Source organism: Carassius gibelio, chromosome B3 (assembly GCF_023724105.1).
Source record: "Carassius gibelio isolate Cgi1373 ecotype wild population from Czech Republic chromosome B3, carGib1.2-hapl.c, whole genome shotgun sequence".
NCBI classification, from domain to species: domain Eukaryota; kingdom Metazoa; phylum Chordata; class Actinopteri; order Cypriniformes; family Cyprinidae; genus Carassius; species Carassius gibelio.
The window spans coordinates 35,411,142-35,434,729 of record NC_068398.1 but is presented as its reverse complement, the minus strand read 5'-3'; the positions used below and the strand labels follow the sequence as shown (position 1 = coordinate 35,434,729).

The 23,588-nt window shown below is 38.8% G+C and overlaps 2 protein-coding genes across 5 annotated transcripts in view; one reads left to right on the top strand and one right to left on the bottom strand.

The window, feature by feature from the left end:
- The window catches only part of LOC127953380 (gastrula zinc finger protein XlCGF57.1-like), a 76,641-nt gene extending 56,665 nt beyond the window's left edge, over window positions 1-19,976 (bottom strand). For 2 of the 4 annotated variants that reach the window (XM_052552609.1, XM_052552611.1), the window contains exon 1: window positions 19,608-19,976. In XM_052552609.1, coding sequence (XP_052408569.1) covers window positions 19,608-19,797 — 190 coding nt within the window. In that variant the 5' untranslated portion in view covers window positions 19,798-19,976. Of the gene's footprint in view, window positions 1-4,567; window positions 7,028-19,607 lie in introns of those variants that run through there. The other 2 variants (XR_008153153.1, XM_052552608.1) reach the window with 2 other exon arrangements.
- Window positions 7,711-10,601, top strand: LOC127953365 (piggyBac transposable element-derived protein 3-like). The gene is made up of 2 exons (XM_052552592.1): window positions 7,711-7,879; window positions 8,484-10,601. The coding sequence occupies exons 1-2, from the start codon at window positions 7,748-7,750 to the stop codon at window positions 10,317-10,319; spliced, it is 1,968 nt and encodes a 655-aa protein (XP_052408552.1). The 5' UTR covers window positions 7,711-7,747; the 3' UTR covers window positions 10,320-10,601.
- Window positions 19,977-23,588: the final 3,612 nt, after the last annotated feature.

Below are 23,588 nucleotides of genomic sequence, written 5' to 3'. Positions count from 1 at the left end.
TGTCACCAACCCCAAGGCAGATGTTATGGAGGATGTAAAAATAAATCTGTTTATTCTTTTACAGGATTTTTGAAATGTCTTTGCAATTCACTTACATGAGGTACAAAGGTGTGGTGCACCTCCAGCGCTTGCGGGAAGATGGCCCTGAATCTGGCCTTCATCATCCCAAAAGCACGCTCTATAATGGAGCGTGCCCTGGAATGATGGACATTAAAGTGAGTGACATTCCCACACCTTGTACTAGCCACTTATAGGGAGTGATGAGTGTCTGTCGGAGGCATGGATAACCGTCTGCCAGGATAAAGTGCCCTGGAGGAGGGTTAACTGAGATCTTGTAGGTACACTGACCGACTGTGGCAGAGCACTCGTGCATCTTACATTGACCCGGGCCAGCCCACGTAGATGTCAGTGAAGCGGTCCTGATGGTCACATACAGCCTGCAGGATTATAGATGGGAACAGTTTCCTGTTCCTGTAGCACTGACCATAAGGGCCACTTGGTGGCTTGATGCGGACATGACAGCCATCGATTGCTCCAGCAGCTTTCAAGAAAGCTCTGTGTCTTGCCAGCCCTGCAAACCCACGACCAACTGCCTCCCAGTCTTCTGGGGTCTACGGGGAGGTAAATTACTTTGTGGAGAATGGCCACCACCCAGCAACTCGAATTTACCAAAGCCTGCCTTGAGAGCATTGAGAGTGACTAGAGACGAGTGGTAGACGAGAGTATTCAGATTATAGATAAATAGATAAATACATAGATATATATAGATAGATAGACTACATATATAGATAGATAGACAGACAGATAGATAGAGAGATATCGACCAACAGCGACCCAAACGCACTCACTTCCCTACAGCACTAGCTTTCCAACACAGTTTACATGGGACAGCACTGCCCACACAAGCACCTGCCAAACACAGCGAGACACACGCGGCTACGTTTGCAACATAATTTTCACCGGAGGAAGAGATAAACGCTTAGAAACGTCCATATAGCTAGCATGATGCCATCTATTTCTAGATGAAAAAGACAAAGTTTACCAGTACTACAACACTATGACAAAGGTTACCGATACTTATCTGAACTAAAGTCATGATCACTGTGTGTGATATATATATATATGTGTGTGTGTGTGTGTGTGTGTTTGTCGTTATTGTGCACTGCTGCTCGTAAACTAGCTCCAGTGCTCATTGCTGCGATGCTTAATGATAGCAACTCACCAGGACACTTCACCAACTCCACTCATTCTCCTCGGACCATGCATTATAGGCTTTGACGGACATCAGTTCTTGACAATTCCTCATTTGCCCTCTCACGACTGGCTCGATCGAAATTACACGGCTGCGGGCCATCATACATGTTGGCTCTTGCCACCTCTTCCTCATCACAGTCAGTCACGTTCTGATGCTGCGTTCAAACTTTCTAAATGCAAGGAATTGTAACTAGATGATTTATTTTATTGCAACGTTGCATTGACCAAAAATCATTTTTTCAATGTGTACTACTTGCATAAACACTGCATCAGCAGGCAGTATTATTCGTAGGGGCTGTCATCATTGTTTCGCGTGCTGTGTGACCTCGGAACTCGGAGTACATCAATCTAGTACGAGTTCACGGGTGGGAAGTCACGGGTTTGATTGCCGTTCCAGTGCACTTTCCGTGGTTCAGGGTTGGAAAAACGTGGGTTACGTGTTGCCTGGAACGAGGCATCAGACTAGGCTGAGGCTACCTTTCCTCGACCTCTCCCCAACATGATGTATCACAGAGTTAGAGTGGGGCGGGGCCGAGAGACGTGGGAACAAGGAGTGAGGCCGGTGGAATGATTGGGAAATCAGCGACACCTGCGCCCCACCGCCGGTCTCGAGTCCCATGTAGGAGATGGAAGGATATAAAACTGGAGCAACGATACTGAAGGACGAGAGAGGATCAGTCGTCCGTGAGGGACTGATGCGCTGTTTTGTTTGTTTTGTGATTATTAAAGTTTCATTTTGATTGTGCGCCGGTTCCCGCCTCCTTCTTCCCGTTGATTATGGAGATTTTTTTATTACAGTGGTGCCGAAGCCCGGGAGAAGGAGGGACGTGCTGCTGAAGATCCTTCGCCACTGTGGTGAATCTGCTGTGCCATCGAGCTGCAGAGGAGTGTCCCGCCATGGACGCTCGAGGCGGTGGGCTGGAGCAAGTTGCCGGGGACGGGCGAGCTTGCTGCCGGGAGTAGAGGGAGCGAGGAGTAGAGCGCAGTCTCGCAGGGGGGTGCTGGTTGTGGAGTAGAGCGCAGTCTCGAGGGAGAGAGGAAATGACAAGGAACTGGACAGACACAGATATTCTAACAATCTATCGATAAACACACACCTTGTGTCCTCTGTTTATGCTCGAGCTTGCTCGCGCTGCTCCACTGTGGTCTGCGGATTGAAGAGAAACTGAAAGACGAGGAGACGAGTCTGCTGCCATTTTCATATGAAATTTATGGGGCCTGCTCTGAGGCGATTGTAAATTTGTGTACAGTTTATGGATATTAATGCTATAGCTCCTCTAAAAAAGCCTAGCCGCACCCATGCTTCTTATGTACATTTTGGAGAACCAGGACAAATATTACAATCGATCACTCAGGAATTTAAGAGGCACTGAAATCTGCATTCTTATTCGGTTCAGTGCATACCGGTTCCATAGGTACCCAACCCTACTCTTACAGCTGACGACTTTGCAGTTTTCTTCACAAATAAGACAAAAACCATCAGTGACCAATTCTCCATACCGCAGACTGAGGATAACTCCACAATAACCTTCTCTCCATTGTCAGAGATGGACATTTCCAAACTTAACCTGTCCAATCATCCTACTACTTGTCCACTTGATCTGATCTCCACTCACCTCTTCCAAGCGATTTCTTCTCCAGTCATACCTACACTTACTCACATTATCAACACCTCTCTTCACTTTGGAACATTTCCCTCAGCATTTAAGCAGGCTCGGGTAAGCCCACTGCTTAAGAAACTTCTCTCTAAATCCAGCACTTCTTCCTTCCTTTCAACTACAGACCTTCTTCCTTCCTTTCATTGTAAAGACTCTTGAGCAAGCTGTGTTCAACCAGCTCTCGATGTTTCCTCCTGTACAGCAGCCAATCTGGATTCAAAAGCGGCCACTAAACTGTGAATGCCCTGCTCTCGGTAACTGAAGCCCTGTGACTGGCAAGGGCAGCTTCAAAATCCTCAGTACTCATCTTGCTGGATCTGTCTGCTGCTTTTAACACTGTTAATCACCAGACTCTGCTGTCCCCCCTCAGAAATATGGGCATCTCTGGAACCGCACTCCTGTGGTTTAAGTCCTACCACTCAGATAGATAATTCAGGGTGTCTTGGAGGGGGGGGGGGGGGGAGTTTCTAAGTCACAACAACTTGCTACTGGGGTACCTCAAGGCTTAGTACTTGGACCACTTCTCTTCTCCATCTACATGACGTCAATAGGATCTGTCATTCAGAAGGATGTCTTTGCCTATCACTGTTACGCTGATGATATGCAACTCTACTTCTCATTCCAACCAGATGACCCGACAGTAGTTGGCTCCAGCTAAACCATTGTTTCATAACAACTACTCTATAAAGCTGGGTTCGTCAACCATAACTCCTTCCAAGCTTCACAGACCATGTTGCTACAATGACACTGTCCTGCAGATTTGCCTTATACAACATTAGGAAGATTAGACACTTCCTGTCAGAGTAAGCCACCTAACTTCTTTTCTAAGCTCTTGTTCTCTCCAGACTGTACTCTTGTAATGCTCTACTGGATTTCATGGATTTCCCAGATTGCAGCAGCAAGGGCAACCCCTTCAATGAGCCAAAAAAAGCTTGCGTTACTCCTCTCCTCATCAGGTTACACTGGCTACCAGTAGCTACTCATATCAAACACAAGGTACTGATGCTTACCTACAAGACGACCACTGGCACAGCACCAACATACCTAAACTCACTAGTTCAATCTTATGTGCCCTCCAGAAGTTCAAATACCTCCAAAGAGGTTTAAAATACTCACTGACTAAATCACTCACTGTGCCCAAACAGCTGGTGGAATGACCTCTCAATCTCAATTTGAACAGCCGTGTCTTTACTCATTTTCAAAATACTTCTAAGACTAATTTTTCGCCAGCACTTAACCAATTAGTACTAGCACTTACCTTTTCTTGTCGATCATATTCTTTGAGAGAGAAAAAAAAAAACCTGGCTATGTGTTCTGTGCTAGACTGAGACTTGTCACAGCACTTATATACTGTTGTTGTTCTGATTTCTTCTATTGTTCTCATTTGTAAGTTGCTTTGGATAAAAGCGTCTGCTAAATGATTAAATATAAATGTAAACATGCCCCAAAATGACTGGCTGTGAACAGAGCTGTTTTTGATAGGGCTAAAAATTTTGTTGTTTTAACAGTACAATTGAGAAATTTCTACCAAAGTATGTTATAGACGTTTTATTAAGACCCTAAAGAGTCACATCAACTTGTGGAAAATGGGCATACGATAACCTTCTTTACATTTGTCTTAAAGTATAATTTACATGCAAAAGATACTTAGCAAGTTCAGTCCAGTTCATCTTTATTCATTTCCCAAAGGCAATTTGGTTGCAGCAATCCAATGTTTCAAATAAACAATAAAAACACCATACATAAAAATAAAACAACATTTAATTCCTAATAAGATCTTACCTTAAATTTTAACAGCTAAGAGGATAAATTAATGTCTAACTGATTTGTCTTTCTAATAGGGTTTCTATAACGAATGCCAGAAGGGAGATGATGAAACTAACAATATGCTCTGGGCTTTCCCCAAAACTTGTCTATGATATAATTACCTGCTTCCTCCCCATTATTTCACTTCCCTGGTTTACAATCCTCTAAAGACATTTCTTGTTTTTTCACATTTAGAGAATTTAACCAGCACAACAGAGAAAAATATAACAGTAACTCAATATAGGATCAGTAGAACATGCACATCAATGTGTGCTCAATTTAAAAAAAAAATATATATATATATCAAAAAACCACTAGAATAGTGTTTAATGTTTCTGAGAATTTTTACATCCAGAGAAATAAACAGTTTTAACTTGTAACTCGGACCGTGTCTATTATGTCAACGTGTCACCTGCCAATGACGTCATAACCCCTTAATTTTTGGTTTTGTTTTGTATAAAACATATGAACACCATAAGACATTTTAATATGTTGCATGTTTTAATAGACTAGAGTAGCATTACAACAGAACTTTCAAATGTATCTAGTATGATAAAACAGCACTGCTTTATTCCACATTCGGATGACTGCAAGTAGCTGACGTGGTCGACTGTGACATAATAAAGCTCCGCTTCTTTCGAGCTGTACTTGTATCAAGTTCGTTCAGCGGCATCATTTCGCTTCGACAGCTTTCAGCTTCACCCTGCTTCATTCTATTATGTTAATAAATCATTAGCTCATCCAAGAACATGATTTCTGTCCGGGTCCAATCAGATTTCATCGGCTGTGAGGATGAAGACGACTATGATTCCACACTCAACAGCCATTCAGAAAAACTGTGCAAGGCTTTAATGAAGAGTTAGTAACCAAAGGAACCTTGCAGTGTCCTTTCTGTGTCAGTCTTTCCAAACTGAGAGCAGCTGACTTTATCCCTGTATGAATTAACATGTGCCTCTTAAGACTTGCTTTATGTCTGAAAGTATTTCCACACTGAGAGCAGCTGAAAGACTTTATTCCAGCATGAATTAACATGTGATCCTTAAGATTTCTCTTACATGTAAAAGTCTTTGCGCACTGAGAGCAGCTGAAAGGCTTTTCTAGAGTGTGAGATACCAAATGATAATCAAGGTGTCCTTTCTGTGTAAAACTCTTTCCACACTGAGTGCAGGCGAAAGGCTTTATTCCAGCATGAATTAACATGTGATTCTTAAGATTTCTCTTACATGTAAAAGTCTTTCCGCACTGAGAGCAGGCGAAAGGCTTTTCTAGAGTGTGAGTTACCAAATGATAATCAAGGTGTCCTTTCTGTGTAAAACTCTTTCCACACTGAGTGCAGGTGAAAGGCTTTATTCCAGCATGAATTAACATGTGCCTCTTAAGGCTTGCTTTATATCTGAAAGTGTTTCCACACTGAGAGCAGACGAAAGGCTTTTCTAGAGTATGAGTTATCAAATGATAATCAAGTTGTCCTTTCTTTGTAAAACTCTTACCACACTGGGTGCAGGTGAAAGGCTTTATTCCAGCATGAATTAACATGTGATTCTTAAGGCTTGCTTTGTGTGTAAAACTCTTTCCACACTGAGAGCAGACGAAAGGCTTTTCTAGAGTGTGAGTTCCCAAATGATAATTAAGTTGTTCTTTCACTGTAAAACTCTTACCACACTGAGTGCAGGTGAAAGGCTTTACTCCAGCATGAATCAACATGTGGTTCTCAAGGCTTGATTTACGTCTGAAAGTGTTTCCACACTGAGAGCAGCTGAAAGGCTTGATCCCAGTATGAATTAACATGTGGTTCTTAAGGCTTGCTTTATGTCTGAAAGCGGTTCCACACCGAGTGCAGCTGAAAGACTTTATTCCAGCATGAATTAACATGTGATCCTTAAGATTTCTCTTACATGTAAAAGTCTTTCCGCATTGAGAGCAGACGAAAGGCTTTTCTAGAGTGTGAGTTACCAAATGATAATCAAGTTGTCCTTTCTTTGTAAAACTCTTTCCACACTGAGAGCAGCTGAAAGGCTTTACTCCAGCATGAATTAACATATGGTTCTTAAGGGTTGCTTTATGTCTGAAAGTGTTTCCACACCGAGTGCAGCTGAAAGACTTTATTCCAGCATGAATTAACATGTGATCCTTAAGATTTCTGTTACATGTGAAAGTTTTTCTGCACTGAGAGCAACTAAAAGGCCTTTTGACTTCTGTTTTTTTAATGCTGCAAGATTTTTCTCCATTGACATCACAATCTTTCTGATCCTGATATTTCTCCTCCACCTCATTGAGATCTTGTCTTTCTTCTTTCATTTTCATCAGGCCTAAAATAAAAATGAATGAAAATCAATTGGTATGTTTAAAAAGAAATAATATTAAATATCTGTGCATGTGTTTAGATGAAAATTAGGTCAAAACTGTCGCTTTCTGTAATCTATTTAAATAACATATTACATTCATGCCATTAGGAGAAACAATGTTTAGTTTGGTCACACACACACACACACACACACACACACACACACACACACACAAACATAAAACATTGAACCCTTTTGAAATAAATACAATCTGACAGAACTTGAATAATTACACATCAGAAAACACTGATTACAGAACAGACAATAAAATAAAATAAAGTTTACTTCCATGATGTGAGAATGCTGTCTGGGATATGTAGCATAAAACAAGTCATAAGGCTCAATTTTTATAAATTGAGATGTATGCATAATCTATGTATGCATAGGAAAATATTTGGCAGTGATACAGGTATTTGGAATGTATCCTTTATCTAAGTGTGCAAAAACAAAAATCTAAATATTGTGAAAATCACCTTTATGGTCCAAATTAAGTTTGTAAGCACTGCATATTACAAATCAATAATTAATTGAAGTACTGTATTAGACCGCAGTTCTTATCCCTTTAAGGTACTACTCAACCATTTGGTAGACCACACTTTAAGTCACTATATTTCACTGAAAAATATTATATATATATATATTCCACCTGAATGAGCCATCTCTACCGTTTGGTGGAGTTGTGTAATGCTAAACGAATCCACTAGATGGCACTGTGTCTGTGAGCAGCATGCCTTTTCAGTGTTCCTTCAAACCGGAAGTCACACAGCGAAAATTCCCTCATCCTTTGATGACGCAAATTCAGCGGGACTTTTAAAGGTAAGGCTATTTTGTTGACATATTATCATTTCAGATGAGTTGTTAAACAGAGTTATGTAACTTAATTCAACAAAAATAAGTATTATAAGGGTCAAATAATTTTTTCAAAACATGCTCTACCAAACGGTTGAGATGTCATTTTATAGTAGAGACGCTAGCTAATGTTGCTAAAATGAGCTAATGTTGATTAAATTAACTATTTACAATGAACAAAAGGGTTAGTGTTGTAAAAAATATTAATTTAATATTATTCAATTACATATTTGATAAAATATTTTATCAATATACTTTTTTTCACCATTTCTGTACTGTATATGGTAAATATCAAGAATAAAATTGAAGAATTAATACCAATTCTGGTGTTACTATTAATTTCCTAATTTAAAATTGATGAAAAATATTTTATCAGTATAATTTTTTCACCATTTCTGTACTGTATATCGTAAATATCAAGAATAAAATTGAAGAATTAATACCAATTCTGCTGTTACTATTAATTTCCTAATTTAAAATTGACTATGTTTGTGTATTACTATATGACTAGCATTGTAAGAGTACATGATTTGTAATACAAATTGTTTTCTTTATGTTTTCGACATGATAGATGGACGTCAAATCATTTTACAGTTCGAGACCACGCACTTTTCTGGCCCTAGTGCCAGAAAATCCTGAGGACTCAGATGCGGATCGGAGCGATGATGACCCTGTAGAGGATCCAGACTATCTGCCCACACCAGCAGAAGAGGCTTCTTTTGATTCAGTGGATGAGGAGGAGGTTGCCTCAAGTTCATCCTCTAAACCACCATCCAAAAAGAAGAGGAGAATGGGGAAGAACTCCCTGAAAACTGTTTCTTTGGCAGAGCTACAGGACACACCTGAACCATCACCCCCAGATGAAAAGGAAGGCAGAAGAAGATTGTGGCGGCATGAAGACATTGAGACATTCCAGGTTCCAGACTCAAGTTTTAACCACCCTGATGCTGTAAAGACACCCTTTCAGTATTTTAAAATGCTCTTCACAGATGAGATGATTACACATATCTCTGAGCAAACCAATCTCTACGCTGCCCAGGAGCTGGGAGATCCAATCAGCACCAGTCCTGAAGAGATCGAAAAATTCCTGGCAATGCTTCTCTTCATGGGTGTTTTCAGTTTCCCAGCCATCGATGACTACTGGTGCATTGAGTCACGGTTCGGTGTGATAGCCGATATTATGCCAAGGAGAAGATTCAAGCTGTTACGCCGGTACCTTCATTTTAATGACAATCAGCAGTGCGATGGCAGTCCAGACCGGTTCTACAAAATCCGCCCCCTTTTTGACATGCTTCGTCAGCAGTGTCTTCTGATCCCATCCACTTACCAGCACAGTGTGGATGAGGTCATGGTGGCGTATAAAGGCACAAGGGCTGGCTCTCTCCGCCAGTATATTGCCAACAAGCCAGACAAGTGGGGCTTTAAATTGTTCTGCCGGGCCAGCTCATCTGGCATCATTCATGACTTTCTGCTTTATCAGGGGGCATCCACATTCTTCAACGTTGCCCTAACTGAGCAGGAGGAGGCACTGCTTCTAGGGGCCAAACTTGTGACAACACTCTGCAAAACCATCACACTGCCAAGACTTTCAGTCGTCTTCTGTGATAACTTCTTCACCAGTTTCGACTTGGTCCAGAACCTGGAAGAGAACCTGGGCATCAGGTGCATTGGCACTGTCCGACCTAACCGCATGGGTGGAGCAACCTTAAAGACGGACAAAGAGCTGATGAAGGAAGGACGTGGAGCTTTTGACTTCATGTCTGCTGAAGGGCTGCTCGCAGTGAAATGGTTCGATAATAAATGTGTGAGCCTTCTTAGCAGTGCCAGTGGGATCACACCTCTTTCCTCTGTCAAACGGTGGAGCAAAGAGGCCAAAGCAAAGGTCAGTGTTGCGTGCCCTTCACTCATCCTTGCCTACAATCAGCATATGGGAGGCATTGATCTGTCTGATATGCTGGTGCACATGTACAAGACCCCGGCGAAATCCAGGCGATGGTACCTTCCGCTGTTTGGATACATCCTAGACCTCTGCATCTCAAATGCCTGGCTTGTCTACAAGCGGGACTGCAGCTTCCAGAAAGAAACACCGCTGACTCTCAAAAAGTTCCGACTGGCAGTTGCACACACTATGGCTCAAGTCAACAAGCCAGCATCCAAAGTTGGCCGACCTTCATCATCCTCTCCACCACAGATGTGGTCAAAGAAAAAGTCCAATACCCCAAGACCCTCCCACCCACAACCAGATGTACAGTATGATAATTTCGGACATTTGCCACTTCACTCAAACAAGCGGGGGCGATGCAACCTTTGTCCAAAGGGAGTGTCGAGATGGAAGTGCCAGAAATGTAATGTATTCCTGTGCATGAATGGAAAGATGGAATGCTTTGCAGCATACCATCGCAAATGAATGGCCAAAGGCAGCCCTTACTGCACAGTGGAGGCTTTCTTTTTCTCCCACTGACATTAAAAAAAAAAATCTAATCAAATCTTGTGTGAAGTTTTGCACCAGCACAAACACGCATGCACGCACGCACGCGCACACACACGCGCACACACACACACACGTCTGGTCAGCTATCCTTGTGGGGACTCTCCATAGGTGTAATGGTTTTTATACTGTACAGACCGTATTTTCTATCGTCCTTCACCAACCCTACCCCTAAACCTAACCCTCACAGGAAACTTTCTGCATTTTTAGATTTTCAAGAAACTTCATTCTGTGTAATTTATCAGCTTGTTTACCCATGGGGACCTCAATTTAGGTCCCCACCGTGACACAAGTCCCCATGAGTCTGTGTGTATTCAGGTTTAAGTCCCCACCAGAATAGAAAAACAAGTACACGCACACACACACACACACACACACACACACACACACACGATGTGTTTGGAGCCATCAATAGCAGTCATCAGATTTTTTATTAGCCAAGAACTTGCACTTAATATGACTTGTTCTGAATGTTGTTCTTTTATTATGAACAGACATCTCAACCGTTTGGTAGAGGACTGTATCTAAAATACTGTAGGGTCTCATAAAAAAAAAAACTACTGAGTGTTGTTATTCTTATCATAATTGAATAGTAAATGCAAAGAAATAATTTTTCCTTTGCTTTTTTCATAGTGGGTACCTTAAAGGGTTATTCATTCATTAATTATTTTTTGCTTGCATACATCTTCAAATATGCCGTGGAGAATCACAGAAAGTGACAGAATTAGGTTTTATTGTGTACTTTTGTTCTTTCTTTTTTTTATGGCAAGCAAAAATATGTCGAAATTCGAATATCATTTTTATTTATCCAATAATTAGAGCAGAACGAATATTCGAAAGTTCGACTTTCCGTGCACACCACTAGTGATTTTATTGATTTGTGTGCGCATCTCTGCGCAAAAACTGTTCTGTATGTTTATGTTAATTTAATACTGTTTGACTATTGCTATTTGTTGCTAATAAAAGTTGTTAATATTGTTGTGCATGTAATTTTGTTATTGTTTCAGTATTAGTGTTTGTTATTCAGTTTGTGAATGGTTTAGGCACAAGCCAACACTTTGGTGATGCTGTCTCAGCCTTACGTCATCATTTTTTAATTATTCACGGTAATACCGTATACCGAGGTAAAATAAGGAGGAGGTTTGACAGTATCAAAATCTGGATACCGGCCAAGCCTAATGAGTATCGAAAAATTATTTATCTTTCGGTGCCCAATTTCGGTTCCAAAAGCCAAGCAGCCATTTTTGTTTTTGCCAAGCGGCTGTGTCTGTGTGAGCATGTAGCATATGTGCATGTAAGGACCTAAATTCGCTGTGATTGGCTGTCCACCACCACGTGACGTGACGTGACAGGGAGGATTTCTGAAGATACTCGCAGTCACACAACACAAGTGTAGTTGTTTTTTCTCAAAAAGTTTCCGTTTTACATTGCCAAAGAGGTCTAAAGTGTGGCTACACTTTAGAAAAGTGGATGCTGAGTCTGCAAAGTGCAACATGTGCGTTAAGAGTATTAGAACCAAAGCCGGCAATACCACCAATTTAATGAAGCATTTATTTGGATGAGTGTTTTGCCCTCCCTCCTGTTTAGTTCTAGTCTACTCCATTGCTTATCTTGAAACATGCCCCCTTTTCATGTCGTCTAAGAAACAAAGAGAGAGAGACAGATTTATCCAGTACAACAAATTTTTCTAAGCAGCTGGCCACTGTATACGTTCACTTAAAACATAACCAACTGTGTTTACGAAAATACTTGCAGAGACAATTATTTTGATATAATTGTGTGTGTATGTGTTCATTCAGAAGTTACGCTACGCGAAAGATGAATTCATTCTCTGTACGCGCATTGTCTGAAATGCTGCTCGCAGCGCGTGCTTTGAATGAGTGAGCACAAGCTCAGAATGTGCTCGAATTGTTTAAAACGCTTGAATCAGCAATATTTAGAAACAAGTGCAAACGATCAGCTACGATCTGTTTCACCCCTTCAAGCGAGTGAACAACGCAAAGCAAGTTATGAATTTTACATGACTATTCACGATAGCCCATCGGACTGGGAGACACAATATCCCCGGGATGTGCGGCTAACGATTTTGCGAGCCCTGCACCTCAGAACTATCCAGTTTGTGAAACACTGGTTTCCACACTGGTTTCGTTAAACAAAATAAATTATTTTAAAAGATTGACTCAAAAGAATCATTGTTTCACTAATCGGATCATGAACTAGTATTACCAAGCCAAAGATTATCTATTATTGAACATCTCGAATGAATAAAGACTTCAAGTTCATCTGTAAAGCACATAAAGCAATCGCACCCCTTTCCAAATAGCACAACCAGTTGTATTAATAATATTATTCAATGAGTGTTAAGTGTTACCAGAATTTGTTTTAATTAAGGTGAAAAATAAAAGTTTTGTGTTGATGTTGAAATGGATTTATGCATTTAATAACTAAGCTGATAGAAGGGGGGTGGGGGAGGACTTGAATTACATCCGAGTCTGTCCATCTCTCAAAAGTGCTTCCCTAATGTCTCTAACGTATGGGGCGCCGTTTATAAAATAAAATGTGTAAGAAAAACTGGTCAGATTTGACTACAAAACAAATAAATTTGTGCCAGATCTACTACATATATACAGGGTTTCTGCAGGCTTTAAACAGTCAAATTTAAAGACTTTTTAAGACCTTTTTATGACCATTAGCATTTGAATTTATGACCTACACGAATTACGATAAATAACTTCAGTCATTAAAATTCCTTTCAAAAGTCTTTTTTATTATTGACTTTCATTGAAAGTAACAAGTTTTATTATTTAAAGAGTTATTCAATTATTTCTTAAGATTAAGAAACTGAAGCCATCGCCTTCTTTTTCTTGAGTATCAAGAACACAGAAACACTTAACAATTGTAACATTGTAAAGTACCATGTAAATTAACAATTATTTTATGGCATTACTTTCCAAAATAACAAGTGCTATTGGTGTTTGGTCACAGTATTCAACACCCACATTCATGGGGCTAGCGGGGCCCCGCTGAAGGTTGTACCAGTGGGCCCTGTTTGAAATTGTTTAGTTTGTATGTTCGTTCATTTTTATTTATTTTTGCTATTTACACAATGTTTAAGTTTTTATTCAAGTGTGTAGGTGTCAAGGTACAGAAACTGAATAATTAAATGTAAAATAGCACAGGATAATCTTCATTGTAAAAATTAAATAAACAATCAAACCAAAATTTATTCAGACACCTTCAACATTTCTCACATTGTTACAGTTTTGCTATCAAAAATTATATCTGGTGTCTGAATAATTTTTGGTTTGACTGTTAAAACTACAAAGTGATTCAGTCAAGAGCAGTGAGTGATTTTCTTTCTTGGATTAACATTACAGCAGCCAGTAGCTAAATTAGGTGCGGTCCCTTTAAGAGATGATGGACGCATCCAATATAATACACATCCTATTTTTCCTCAACTGTTTACTTTCACTTAAGAAATAACTGACAGTTTTTTCGAGCATAATTTCCAAGGTGGATATTTTTACATATTTTGTATGTATTTGTCGGCACAAGAGCAAAAATAAGCAAATTCGATGTTCAAGTGTTTTGAGACGCCTTTCTCTTCTTTAGCCCTGAACACCAGAACACTGAATTGGGCTCTTTCACATCTATTTGTTTGTTTAAACTGCGATTTGTATTTGTCTGTCAGGTGCAGGAGGGTCTTCGCTGTCCATGATACGCGGCTCTCTCTCTCATCCGCACCGAACACAGCGCGTGAGTAACAAGCTACTCTGTTCAGCTTTTCCGCGTCTTGTGTTTGGATGCTTTAATGTTTAAATCGACAAGCGGTAAGACTTAAAAACATGTGAAAAAGATAAGCTTTCGTGACGACGCACAGCAGTGGCCCATCAACTGTCAAACTGTCCTGAGCATCTTTTTAAGCTGTCCTCAGTCAGTCGGTTATATAAAATATCAAGGTGAAAGTCATCATAGCTCGCTTAGTATAAACCCAGCTCCCAACCCAACTTTGAGAATAGATTAACGGCGATATTTTTTTTAATCGACCGATAAGAGTCTCGCGTTAACTCAGCACGTTAACGCCGATATCGGCCCACTACCACTACTACTAATATATATATATATATATATATATATATATATATATATACACACACACAAACACATATCTATATACACACACACACACACACACACACACTCACCTAAAGGATTATTAGGAACACCACACCAATACTGCATTTAAGATCAGGATTGTCCGGTTTTCAAAACAAAACCTGCTCAATTGCTTCTCAAAACTAGCACAATCGTGTTTCGTTCCGGACGATAAATACACTTTTTTCGCCAGGGTTGCTTTGGTAAAATTGGAATTTTAAGCCATGTTTCCATCGCAGGAACTTTACGCAGGAACTAGGGACTTTGGCCTGGTACTCTGTGTGTTTCCACCGCAGGAACCAGGAACTAAAAGTTCCGGGTAAAAAAATGCCCCTCAGAAAGTCCCTGCTGGCGAGGTAGTACTTTTTCAAAGTTCCGGAACTTTCGGGGGCGGGACTTGGGCACTAAACATCCTGATTGGTTGAGTTCAGCAGCATTGTGATTTCCACCACCATTTATTCGGATCAATTTAAAATTATTACTATTATTGTGTCATGAAATGTAATTTTTAAAGTATTTCAGATGAGAATGTAGTGAAACTCAAATCTGTGGTTTATTTATAAAGACAGCGCTTATTTAAAAATGTGTTCAGTTGAGAAGAAAAAAAACGAGGTACTGTTAAACTGTTTTACTTTCATCCACCGCTATGTATCAATGCAACCTACAAATGAGAAGGGCTTAATTTGTGCCGGAACAAGCTGGATCCGGATCTGGCACCTCCAAAATCCGATCCGGCAACTCATTTTGGCGGATCCCCCCTCCTCCAGAGCCCCTTTCACACTGCACGTCGGACCCGCAATATTCCCGTAACATTGCCTGGTCGCCTTCTGTGTGAAAGCAACCACGTCCCGGAATTGATTACCGAATCGAACCCGGGTCGGGGACATAGTAACATTGCGGTAATCGATCCGGAACGAGCGCTGTGTGAACAAAAGCCAGATCTAATTCGGTATCGAAGTGATGACGCGCGTTATCGCGCGACTTTTTTACCGGCTGTTTTGAAGGAAGATCAACATTCGCGACGAAAACATATGCGCAAACTGTAATGAAGCAGAGATCAGTTAGTTCCTCACTTTCCGCGCTGACACTGAGATCGTTTGCTTGCTTCAGTTTAAGTATAACCTGCCAAGCTTTGTCGACTCGTACATTACACGTCATGCGCTGATGTCACGTGTCGTTACGGGATCTTCAAGGGTTGTGTGTGAAAGCACGCACATATACCGGGTCATCACTGGCAGTGTGAAAGTGCCAAATCTAGCGACCAGGAAACAATTACAGGAACACTTTACCCCTGTATTTGCCGGAATGGCAGTGTGAAAGGGGCTCAGGGGTGGCGTTTCCGTATGGCAGACAGAGAATAGCCAGATATGTGCCGTGAAAAACGATCCAAAATTCATCTCTCTTTTATAATTAGTTATTTTTACTTTAAAATCACAGGGTTTTAGAAATATTTAACCAATGATAGGTATTTAAAGGAGCTTGTAAAACTTTATTACGCCATTGGATCCTCAAGCTCTGAGCGAACCCTTGTCACTTCTCGCGCCTCCACTCAGATTGACGCGTGCGCACAGCCTGGAGGAGACAGATCTCCGCTTATTCGCAAAGCAAGGGTAAATGAGCATTTGTGTAAATGCATTACAGCATTTCTTTACTCAAACACTATGTCTTGTGTAGGGATGCACCGAAATTTCGGCCACCGAAAATTTTCGGCCGAAAATGGCCTTTTCGGTTTTCGGCCGATAGACTTTTATCACCGAAACAACACGGCCGAAATGTTGTGATGACGCAAACAGAAACCGCGACCTGCAAGTGCACCTGCATAGCGAAGACCACGAGCTCCCCGCGACATTCACTTAACACCAGTGAGAACATTCTCTCTCTTCGTATTCCTTTATTCGCAGCACTAAAGCGTCTCCTAACAAAGAGATTAAGACGGACCACGAAGTGAAAACAAAGAAAAGTACAGTCTTATAGAGTCTGTTAGCACACGTCTCACTGAGATCTTGTCGGATCCTCTGCACTTCATCGCGAATGTGCTTGATCCGCGTTATAAAGACCATTACTTGGATGAGGAAATAAGGCAGCACGCATGAGAAATGATCCAGGCGCCGCTGGATGCGGAGAACCCGCGTGGAGACGGAGAAGCGCCAAGCGCAGGAAACAGATCAGAGCGCAGAAAAAAAGACTCGTCTCTGCACCAGATGAGTGGCATGCACCATCGTTGTCTGATATGTTCAGTGGAATTCTGCAAGAAAGTGCCTCAAATAATAATAATACGTTGGCTATTTTGTTCTTTAGGCTACTATATATATATATATATATATACACACACACACACATAATATCAGATTGTAGCCATATTTATGCTAGATTTCTGCTTTAATTTGATAAAAATGTTTATTTATGCCCTGGCCCTATTTAAATACACTCTCTCAAATATTTCTCAAATGTCAGGCAGATGACAAGCTCAACTGCTCAACAGCTAGATGGTTATCTGTCTGAAGTCCCCATCCCCAGAAGTGATAACAGTCTTGCCAACTGGAGAAGTAATGCACTTTCTAGTCCTACAGAGAAAAATTTCAAATGCACTTCACCTAAATGCACTTTGTTTTAATGAGAGAACAGTTCTTTTTAAACCTTTCTGCAGGCCAGTAGGCCAGTACATTATTATTAAATATACACATGAGTGGGATAAATGTTTAGTTTGAATTTTATTTTATACTGTGCATTGTTGCAATGTGCTTAATAAATATTTGCATCATTTGTAATTATGTATTTTTATGTTTTTTTTTTTTTTATAAGTTATGTAATTGTAATTATCTTTGAAACTTTAATATTAATTTATGCAATTGCAATGTCTTAATTTTAGTAAAGTTAGTACACGGTCATAGCAATAAATGCAATGGTACTAATAATTGGCATAATTTCTTTCGGTGTTTCGGTTTCGGTTTTCGGCCTTGGTTTTCTCTTTTTCGGTTTTCGGTTTCGGACAAGAATTTTCATTTCGGTGCATCCCTAGTCTTGTGTGTGTTTAAAGACTGGAGAAGTAGGTTTTTTGACATCTAGCCAATATACCTTTGTACGTTTAAAATATCCTGTGCATAAGTGCCTAATTGTTTTATACCATGAGATTTTGGCCAAGTGTATTAAACAGCAAAAGAAAAAAAAAAAAACTCTATATCCTAACCTGTAATAGGTGATGGCATATAATGCACTGCACTTTCCTCAGATGCGAACAAAACACAGATCTCCTCATTCGCCAGCAAAAGACCTTGTTAAATCTGTTTGAGCTTGTTTTTCATATAACCGGATGTTAATTGCAAGTGTCTGATACAACGCCAACACTGACGACGCGGTGTTGTTTAATTATTGATTTGTTCCACCTATTCTCCCCCCCCCCCCCCCCCCCCAGTATTTTTTAGTAGTGTGTGCCATGAAACGGTTTTATTTGTCAACAACCATCAGACATCATATTGTTTGTATTTGGTTGATTAAACTCAACAACCTATGAAAAAGAACTTATATAATACTCGCGAGGCGGCTTTACACGTGAGCTTTGGATGTGACTGTGAGGGCACATAATACAGCCTTTGGAGCCTTTGGTGAGTACCAAATGGCTTAAAATTCTAAAAAGGTGTGAAAATTATACATTTTTGGGACAATGCAACCCGATTAGTCAAGTGACAGTTCTGTCAGCTGTCCCGATCTAAATGCGAGTGAGTCTTGTATCGCAGCGTGCAGGTCACAGATGAGCTGATGAGAAGCGCGCTCTGAGAGAGTTCATGGATTCAAATGACTCATTTAATCTCATTTAATTTAGACTTTGTGTGGATTTATTTTATTATTCAAACCTACAAGCTATGTTGAATAAATGCCCTGCTTTATTCCGAGACCTCTCAATTGACAAATTAAGCACTGCAAATGAGAGACCGTTTACTTTGCTTTCTTGGGTTGTCACTTTTGTGAAAAAAATCCTTTTTGATTTGAGTGACACATGTTCATTGAATTGATTATAATCGATTTTGCATGTCTAAATAAGTTTTATATGGCAAATAACACCAAATATAGATAAATTCACCGACAACAGGCAGGACGAATGTAAAGACCAATATTTCTGATGATTTATTGGCGTGAAGTTATGCGCACAATGACAAACAGGAGTGCAACATTTTTGAAAAACAACGCGCCTGGTGCGGGTTGAAGACCCGGTCAGTGACATCACGATATGCTAATTTGATAATATGCTAATGTAAAACGATATGCTCATCACCATCAAAAAAAATAATACTTTTTTTTTTTTACATTGAAACTTGAAAAAAAAAAAAGACCGAACTACAGACCCTTTTTTTTTTTCTTTTTTTTATAAATACTCTTACTAATTTAACAGCAACGTTAAATGTTTGGCATACTTTAGTCTTTTTTGTGAGGTGAAGAGCACTAACAGCATATTATTATTTTTTTTAAATGGCACAAATAGTACCTGTCATTAATAATTAAGACATATTCTATTCATCAATAATTGTTTTGTTATTGTTCAAAAAAAAAAAAAAAAAAAAATGTATATATATATATATATATATATATATATATATATATATATATATATATATATATATATATATATATATATATATATATAAAAAATATGGAATAAGGGACATATAAGATCCAAGAAAATTGGCCCATTATTGTTTAACATTCACATTATTAACATGTTGCGATAACTATATGGCACTAACAGGGTGGAACATTTTCAGTCTACCCATAATTATTATTTTTGAGTCGCTGAGCTTGAACAATATGCATTCCTAATAGTTAAACATGTTACTATTTTGTTAGAATGCAAAAAAAAACATAAAAAATTGTTTTTATATATATATATATATATATATATATATATATATATATATATATATATATATATATATATATATATACATAGGCTTTAGGATTTAGGCTAAGACATTTTAATGAAATTTAAGTTCTTAGTATTAAATAAAGGAACTTTAGATGTACCACAAATATTCATTAAAGATCAGAATAAACATCTACCTCCTTGTTCCTCGTGTTTTATTCTCCAGGTTTCTGGTTCCTCGTGTTTTATCCTCCAGGTTTCTGGTTCCTCGTGTTTTATCCTCCAGGTTTCTGGTTCCTCGTGTTTTATCCTCCAGGTTTCTGGTTCACTCATGTTCTCTTCTCTCTCTTCTTTAACGAACATCATTTTCACAGCAGCAGATCTCATTTCAGATGATACTCCTCCAGATATTGCTTGCTTCAAAACTTAGACACGACTTTTGAGGACAAGAATATTACAGGTATTAAACAAGTATCACAACAAAACAACAGAGAACGAGGTAAAATAAATCTTCTTCTTCTGAGGTTTAAAGGTGTTTGGCGAATAACTGAATGTGTCTTAGCGCCACCTGCTGGACTGGAGTGATAGGCGGCAAGAGGAGGGTAATAAAACGTGACAATTTGTTTTCCTTTGAGAAAAAAAAGTAATTTGCACAAATAAATGATAAATAAATTACAGACTTGCGTGTTATTTGATCTACACCAGCAGCCTTCGTGAATGATGATTGGTAGAGAAAAATGAGGGAAGTCAATTTTTTCAGTGAAAATCAGTTGGTTAATGGCCATTCCAACGAATATTTACAATTTGTTTCCAAGATTAAGTTATTTGTTTTTAATCTCTCTCTCTTTTTTTTTTTTAAAGGGCACTTATTAAGTAAAAAAAAAAATGTTTTAGCTGGAGTTTGGACATAAATGTGTGTGTGTGAACTGTGTGTGTGAACACAACCACCATACATTGATAAAAATCCACCTACTCCTCCCACACCCAATATTTTATCATCTATAAACAGGGGTGTAGGAGCCATGTAATGGGAAAATCATGTGACCTAATGTTTATGGGAGTGTCATTCATTAAGTGGGGTTAAAAACACCTGTGGGGTGTGTGAGTGCTGGAGCACATATTTTGTTGTACAGCACGGTCCTGTACAAATAAAACAACATTTAAGCTTTTAAGGAAACGCGTCACGAAAGTTATTCTTCCACTCAGCTCCTTAGCGGTCTTTGGATTGTTCTTTATGCACCGCTACAAGGGGTGCACATAATTTTTTCAGCCTGATTCTCAGGAGATTTGGTTTGGTCCTCACACTGCATGTAGTGTTACCCATTCAATATAATTATAATAAAATGTTATTGCACTTTTAATTTAGTTCTTTAAAATTATATATATATATAATCATAACTTTATTAAGTTGGAAATAGTTTCCGATAGCATGTGATGACAGCAGAGAAGTTTTCTCGCTCAACACAGTGGCATGAATTGTTTTGTTAACTTTGCTGTTATAATGAACACTTTACCGAATTCAAATAACTGTGGCCACTTAGAGGATTAGAATTCCAACACAAATTGTTCCCGTCTTCAGATTTATTAAAGGTGCAATAGTTGTGCTTATTTGTCTTTGTGGTTGTTTGTGTGGTTCTGTAAAGAAAACTATAAGTAAAATATACCCCAAATAAACAGTAGTTCTGATGCACTCACAAGGAATATATGTAAAAAAGCCTTTATTTAAACTTGGCTATCCAATAAAAACATGGCAACATGTTTCGGTCTCTGTGGCCTTCTTCAGTGCAAATTCAAAATGGCAATCTCTAGACCGCATGCTATATATCTCTATGTGGTCACATGACCTAGAAGCACAGGGGCATGTTCAAGTTCAAAATGGTGCACAACGTTTTGCTACGGTTTCCGTGTTGAACGTCATGTTTCCTGGAAACGGCGTGCACCGGTGTGCAACGGGGTTTGAGATGCGTTTTCTCTTGTTTGGTGGGTGTGTCAGAACTGCAGGCCAATCAGCAGCAACATGTATATAAAGCATGCGGTATTAAAGTGAACTCGCACAATGGCTTCAAGGAAAATAATGTATAAATTTGTTCGTTGCAGTTCGGTATACGCAACAACTGAGGATATTAGAAGACATGTTTGTCGTAAGTTTTATTGTAAAAATATAGGATATCAACATAATGACGTAGTTGTTTATATTTTTAGCTTCATTGCAAGTGTATGACATTTGGTATAGAAATAAACAATGGTAATTAAGTGCTTTTCCTAAAAATTAGAAAGAAAATACAGGGTATTAAAACCATATGAACTACAAATAAAGTCAGTTAGTGAGGCTAAATAGATGGCTCCCAAAATTCTTCACAAAGAACACAAAGAATGGCCTTCTCAGCTGCCATAGTTGTAACTCTTGCGTCATCAGAACAGTGTGTTCAACGCATCTCCCTTTCTGTTTAAAAAACGGTGTGCAACGTTTTGTCGGGGCTGAACGCAGCCCAGGTGTTCATCTGCACAGGTATCACCTGACAAGAAGCAATTATGACATGGCAAGAGGTAACCACCCATACACATAGATCGAAATATATTTCAAATAAGTACACTTTTATATATTGAAATATCTTAAATTTAAATAGAAGAAAATACGTTTTTTAAAATGTATATAAATATATTTTAATCTTTTTGCTTTTTAATATTTTCCACATATATTAAAACATATGTAAATATATTTTTATTGGAAAATGTACATATATTTATTTCCCATATATGTAAATACATTTAGGTATCAGACTATGTACATATATTAATTTGCAATATATGTCTACGTATTAATTTCTAATATTTGTTAAAATATTACATTTAAGTACATGTACATTTAAGAGACCGAAAAATTTTAAAATCCCCAGACAATGCAACTTAAAAGCTGACAGTATAAATTCACTTGCAATAATGAGCAGTACATTCAGATGGCATAACACCTACTATAGAAAAACAAGAACTTTATTGATATTGACAAAATAACAGAGTGCACATAAACTGCACGATTAAAACAAATCAAACCAGCAACTTTACTGAAATTGATATTATTAATTTAAAAAAAAAACTTTTTACAGTTGTCTAATAGAGAGGGTGAAGGAAGAACATCCAAACCCTGCCCGATTCCTTCAATTTTTTATCAATTTATATAATGGTGTTTAGTAAAGGCAGTGGCAAAATTAACATGACAATACTTAGATTTTTTTTTTCTTGCAAATGCAAACTGTATCAAAATGTTTGTTTTTTGTAGTGTGTGTGTAGTTTAATTTGTAGAAGAACAACATCCCGGTGAGTCCCGACACACACACACACACTTACTCACACATACCATTGTCTGGTTAGCTATGTAATAGTGCTGTCAAAACACCCGGTACTTCGGTACCAAGTCGGTACTAAAAAAATGAAAATGTGACGGTACCAGGTTTCTTTAAGTATCGGTGGTACTGAGTGCCCGGTCAACCCGGTTCTTGATGCATACAGCGATATGATTTCCGCGAAGCAGAAAACTAGACAGAATCTCAAAATCCAGTCATGAAAATGAAACTTACATTTTAAAACGGACAGTCACGGAATTTGTCAAAGTATAAATTAATCAAATCAAATCTCCATATGGACCAGTATCTGTAAATGTTAAGCCGCAAACGTTGGCTGAAATATGAATCCTGAATGCTGTGTACGTCTCTGTGTGAATGATCGAATGGCAGATACGTGCGGGTTTGTTTACTACATAGACTAAAGCGTGTGATGCTTGCATTAATTTCAGCATCTGCTATCTCAATGAGGACGTAGATACATAAACACCATCACCAGAACTGTTTTGAGTCACTTCACAAGCATTTTACCATTTCATTTGAGTAAAACCAGTGTCAATTTAAAGGTATTCACGGCAACCCGTCAAAATAAAAGTAACTTTTTACATAAAGGCATTGTGCTAGAAATATTACTATTATTTAGTTGAATGTATTTGATACTGTTACTAAAAATCAATAAAACTTTATCTTTTAAAGAAATAAATCACAAAATATTTCTTCCATTTTTTAATTTTAATAGAAAATCCCCTTTATTTACCCCCCCCCCCCCAAAAAAAAACAAACAAACTTGTTTGCTGTTTTTCATAATTGTATTACTTAAATAAGGATAAAGAATGGCAT

Coding starts and splice junctions, on each gene's coding strand:
- LOC127953365 (XM_052552592.1), top strand. CDS start 7,748: ATGCTAAACGAATCCACTAGATGGCACTGTGTCTGTGAGCAGCATGCC. Junction 7,880..8,483: donor ATTCAGCGGGACTTTTAAAG/GTAAGGCTATTT, acceptor TCGACATGATAG/ATGGACGTCAAATCATTTTA.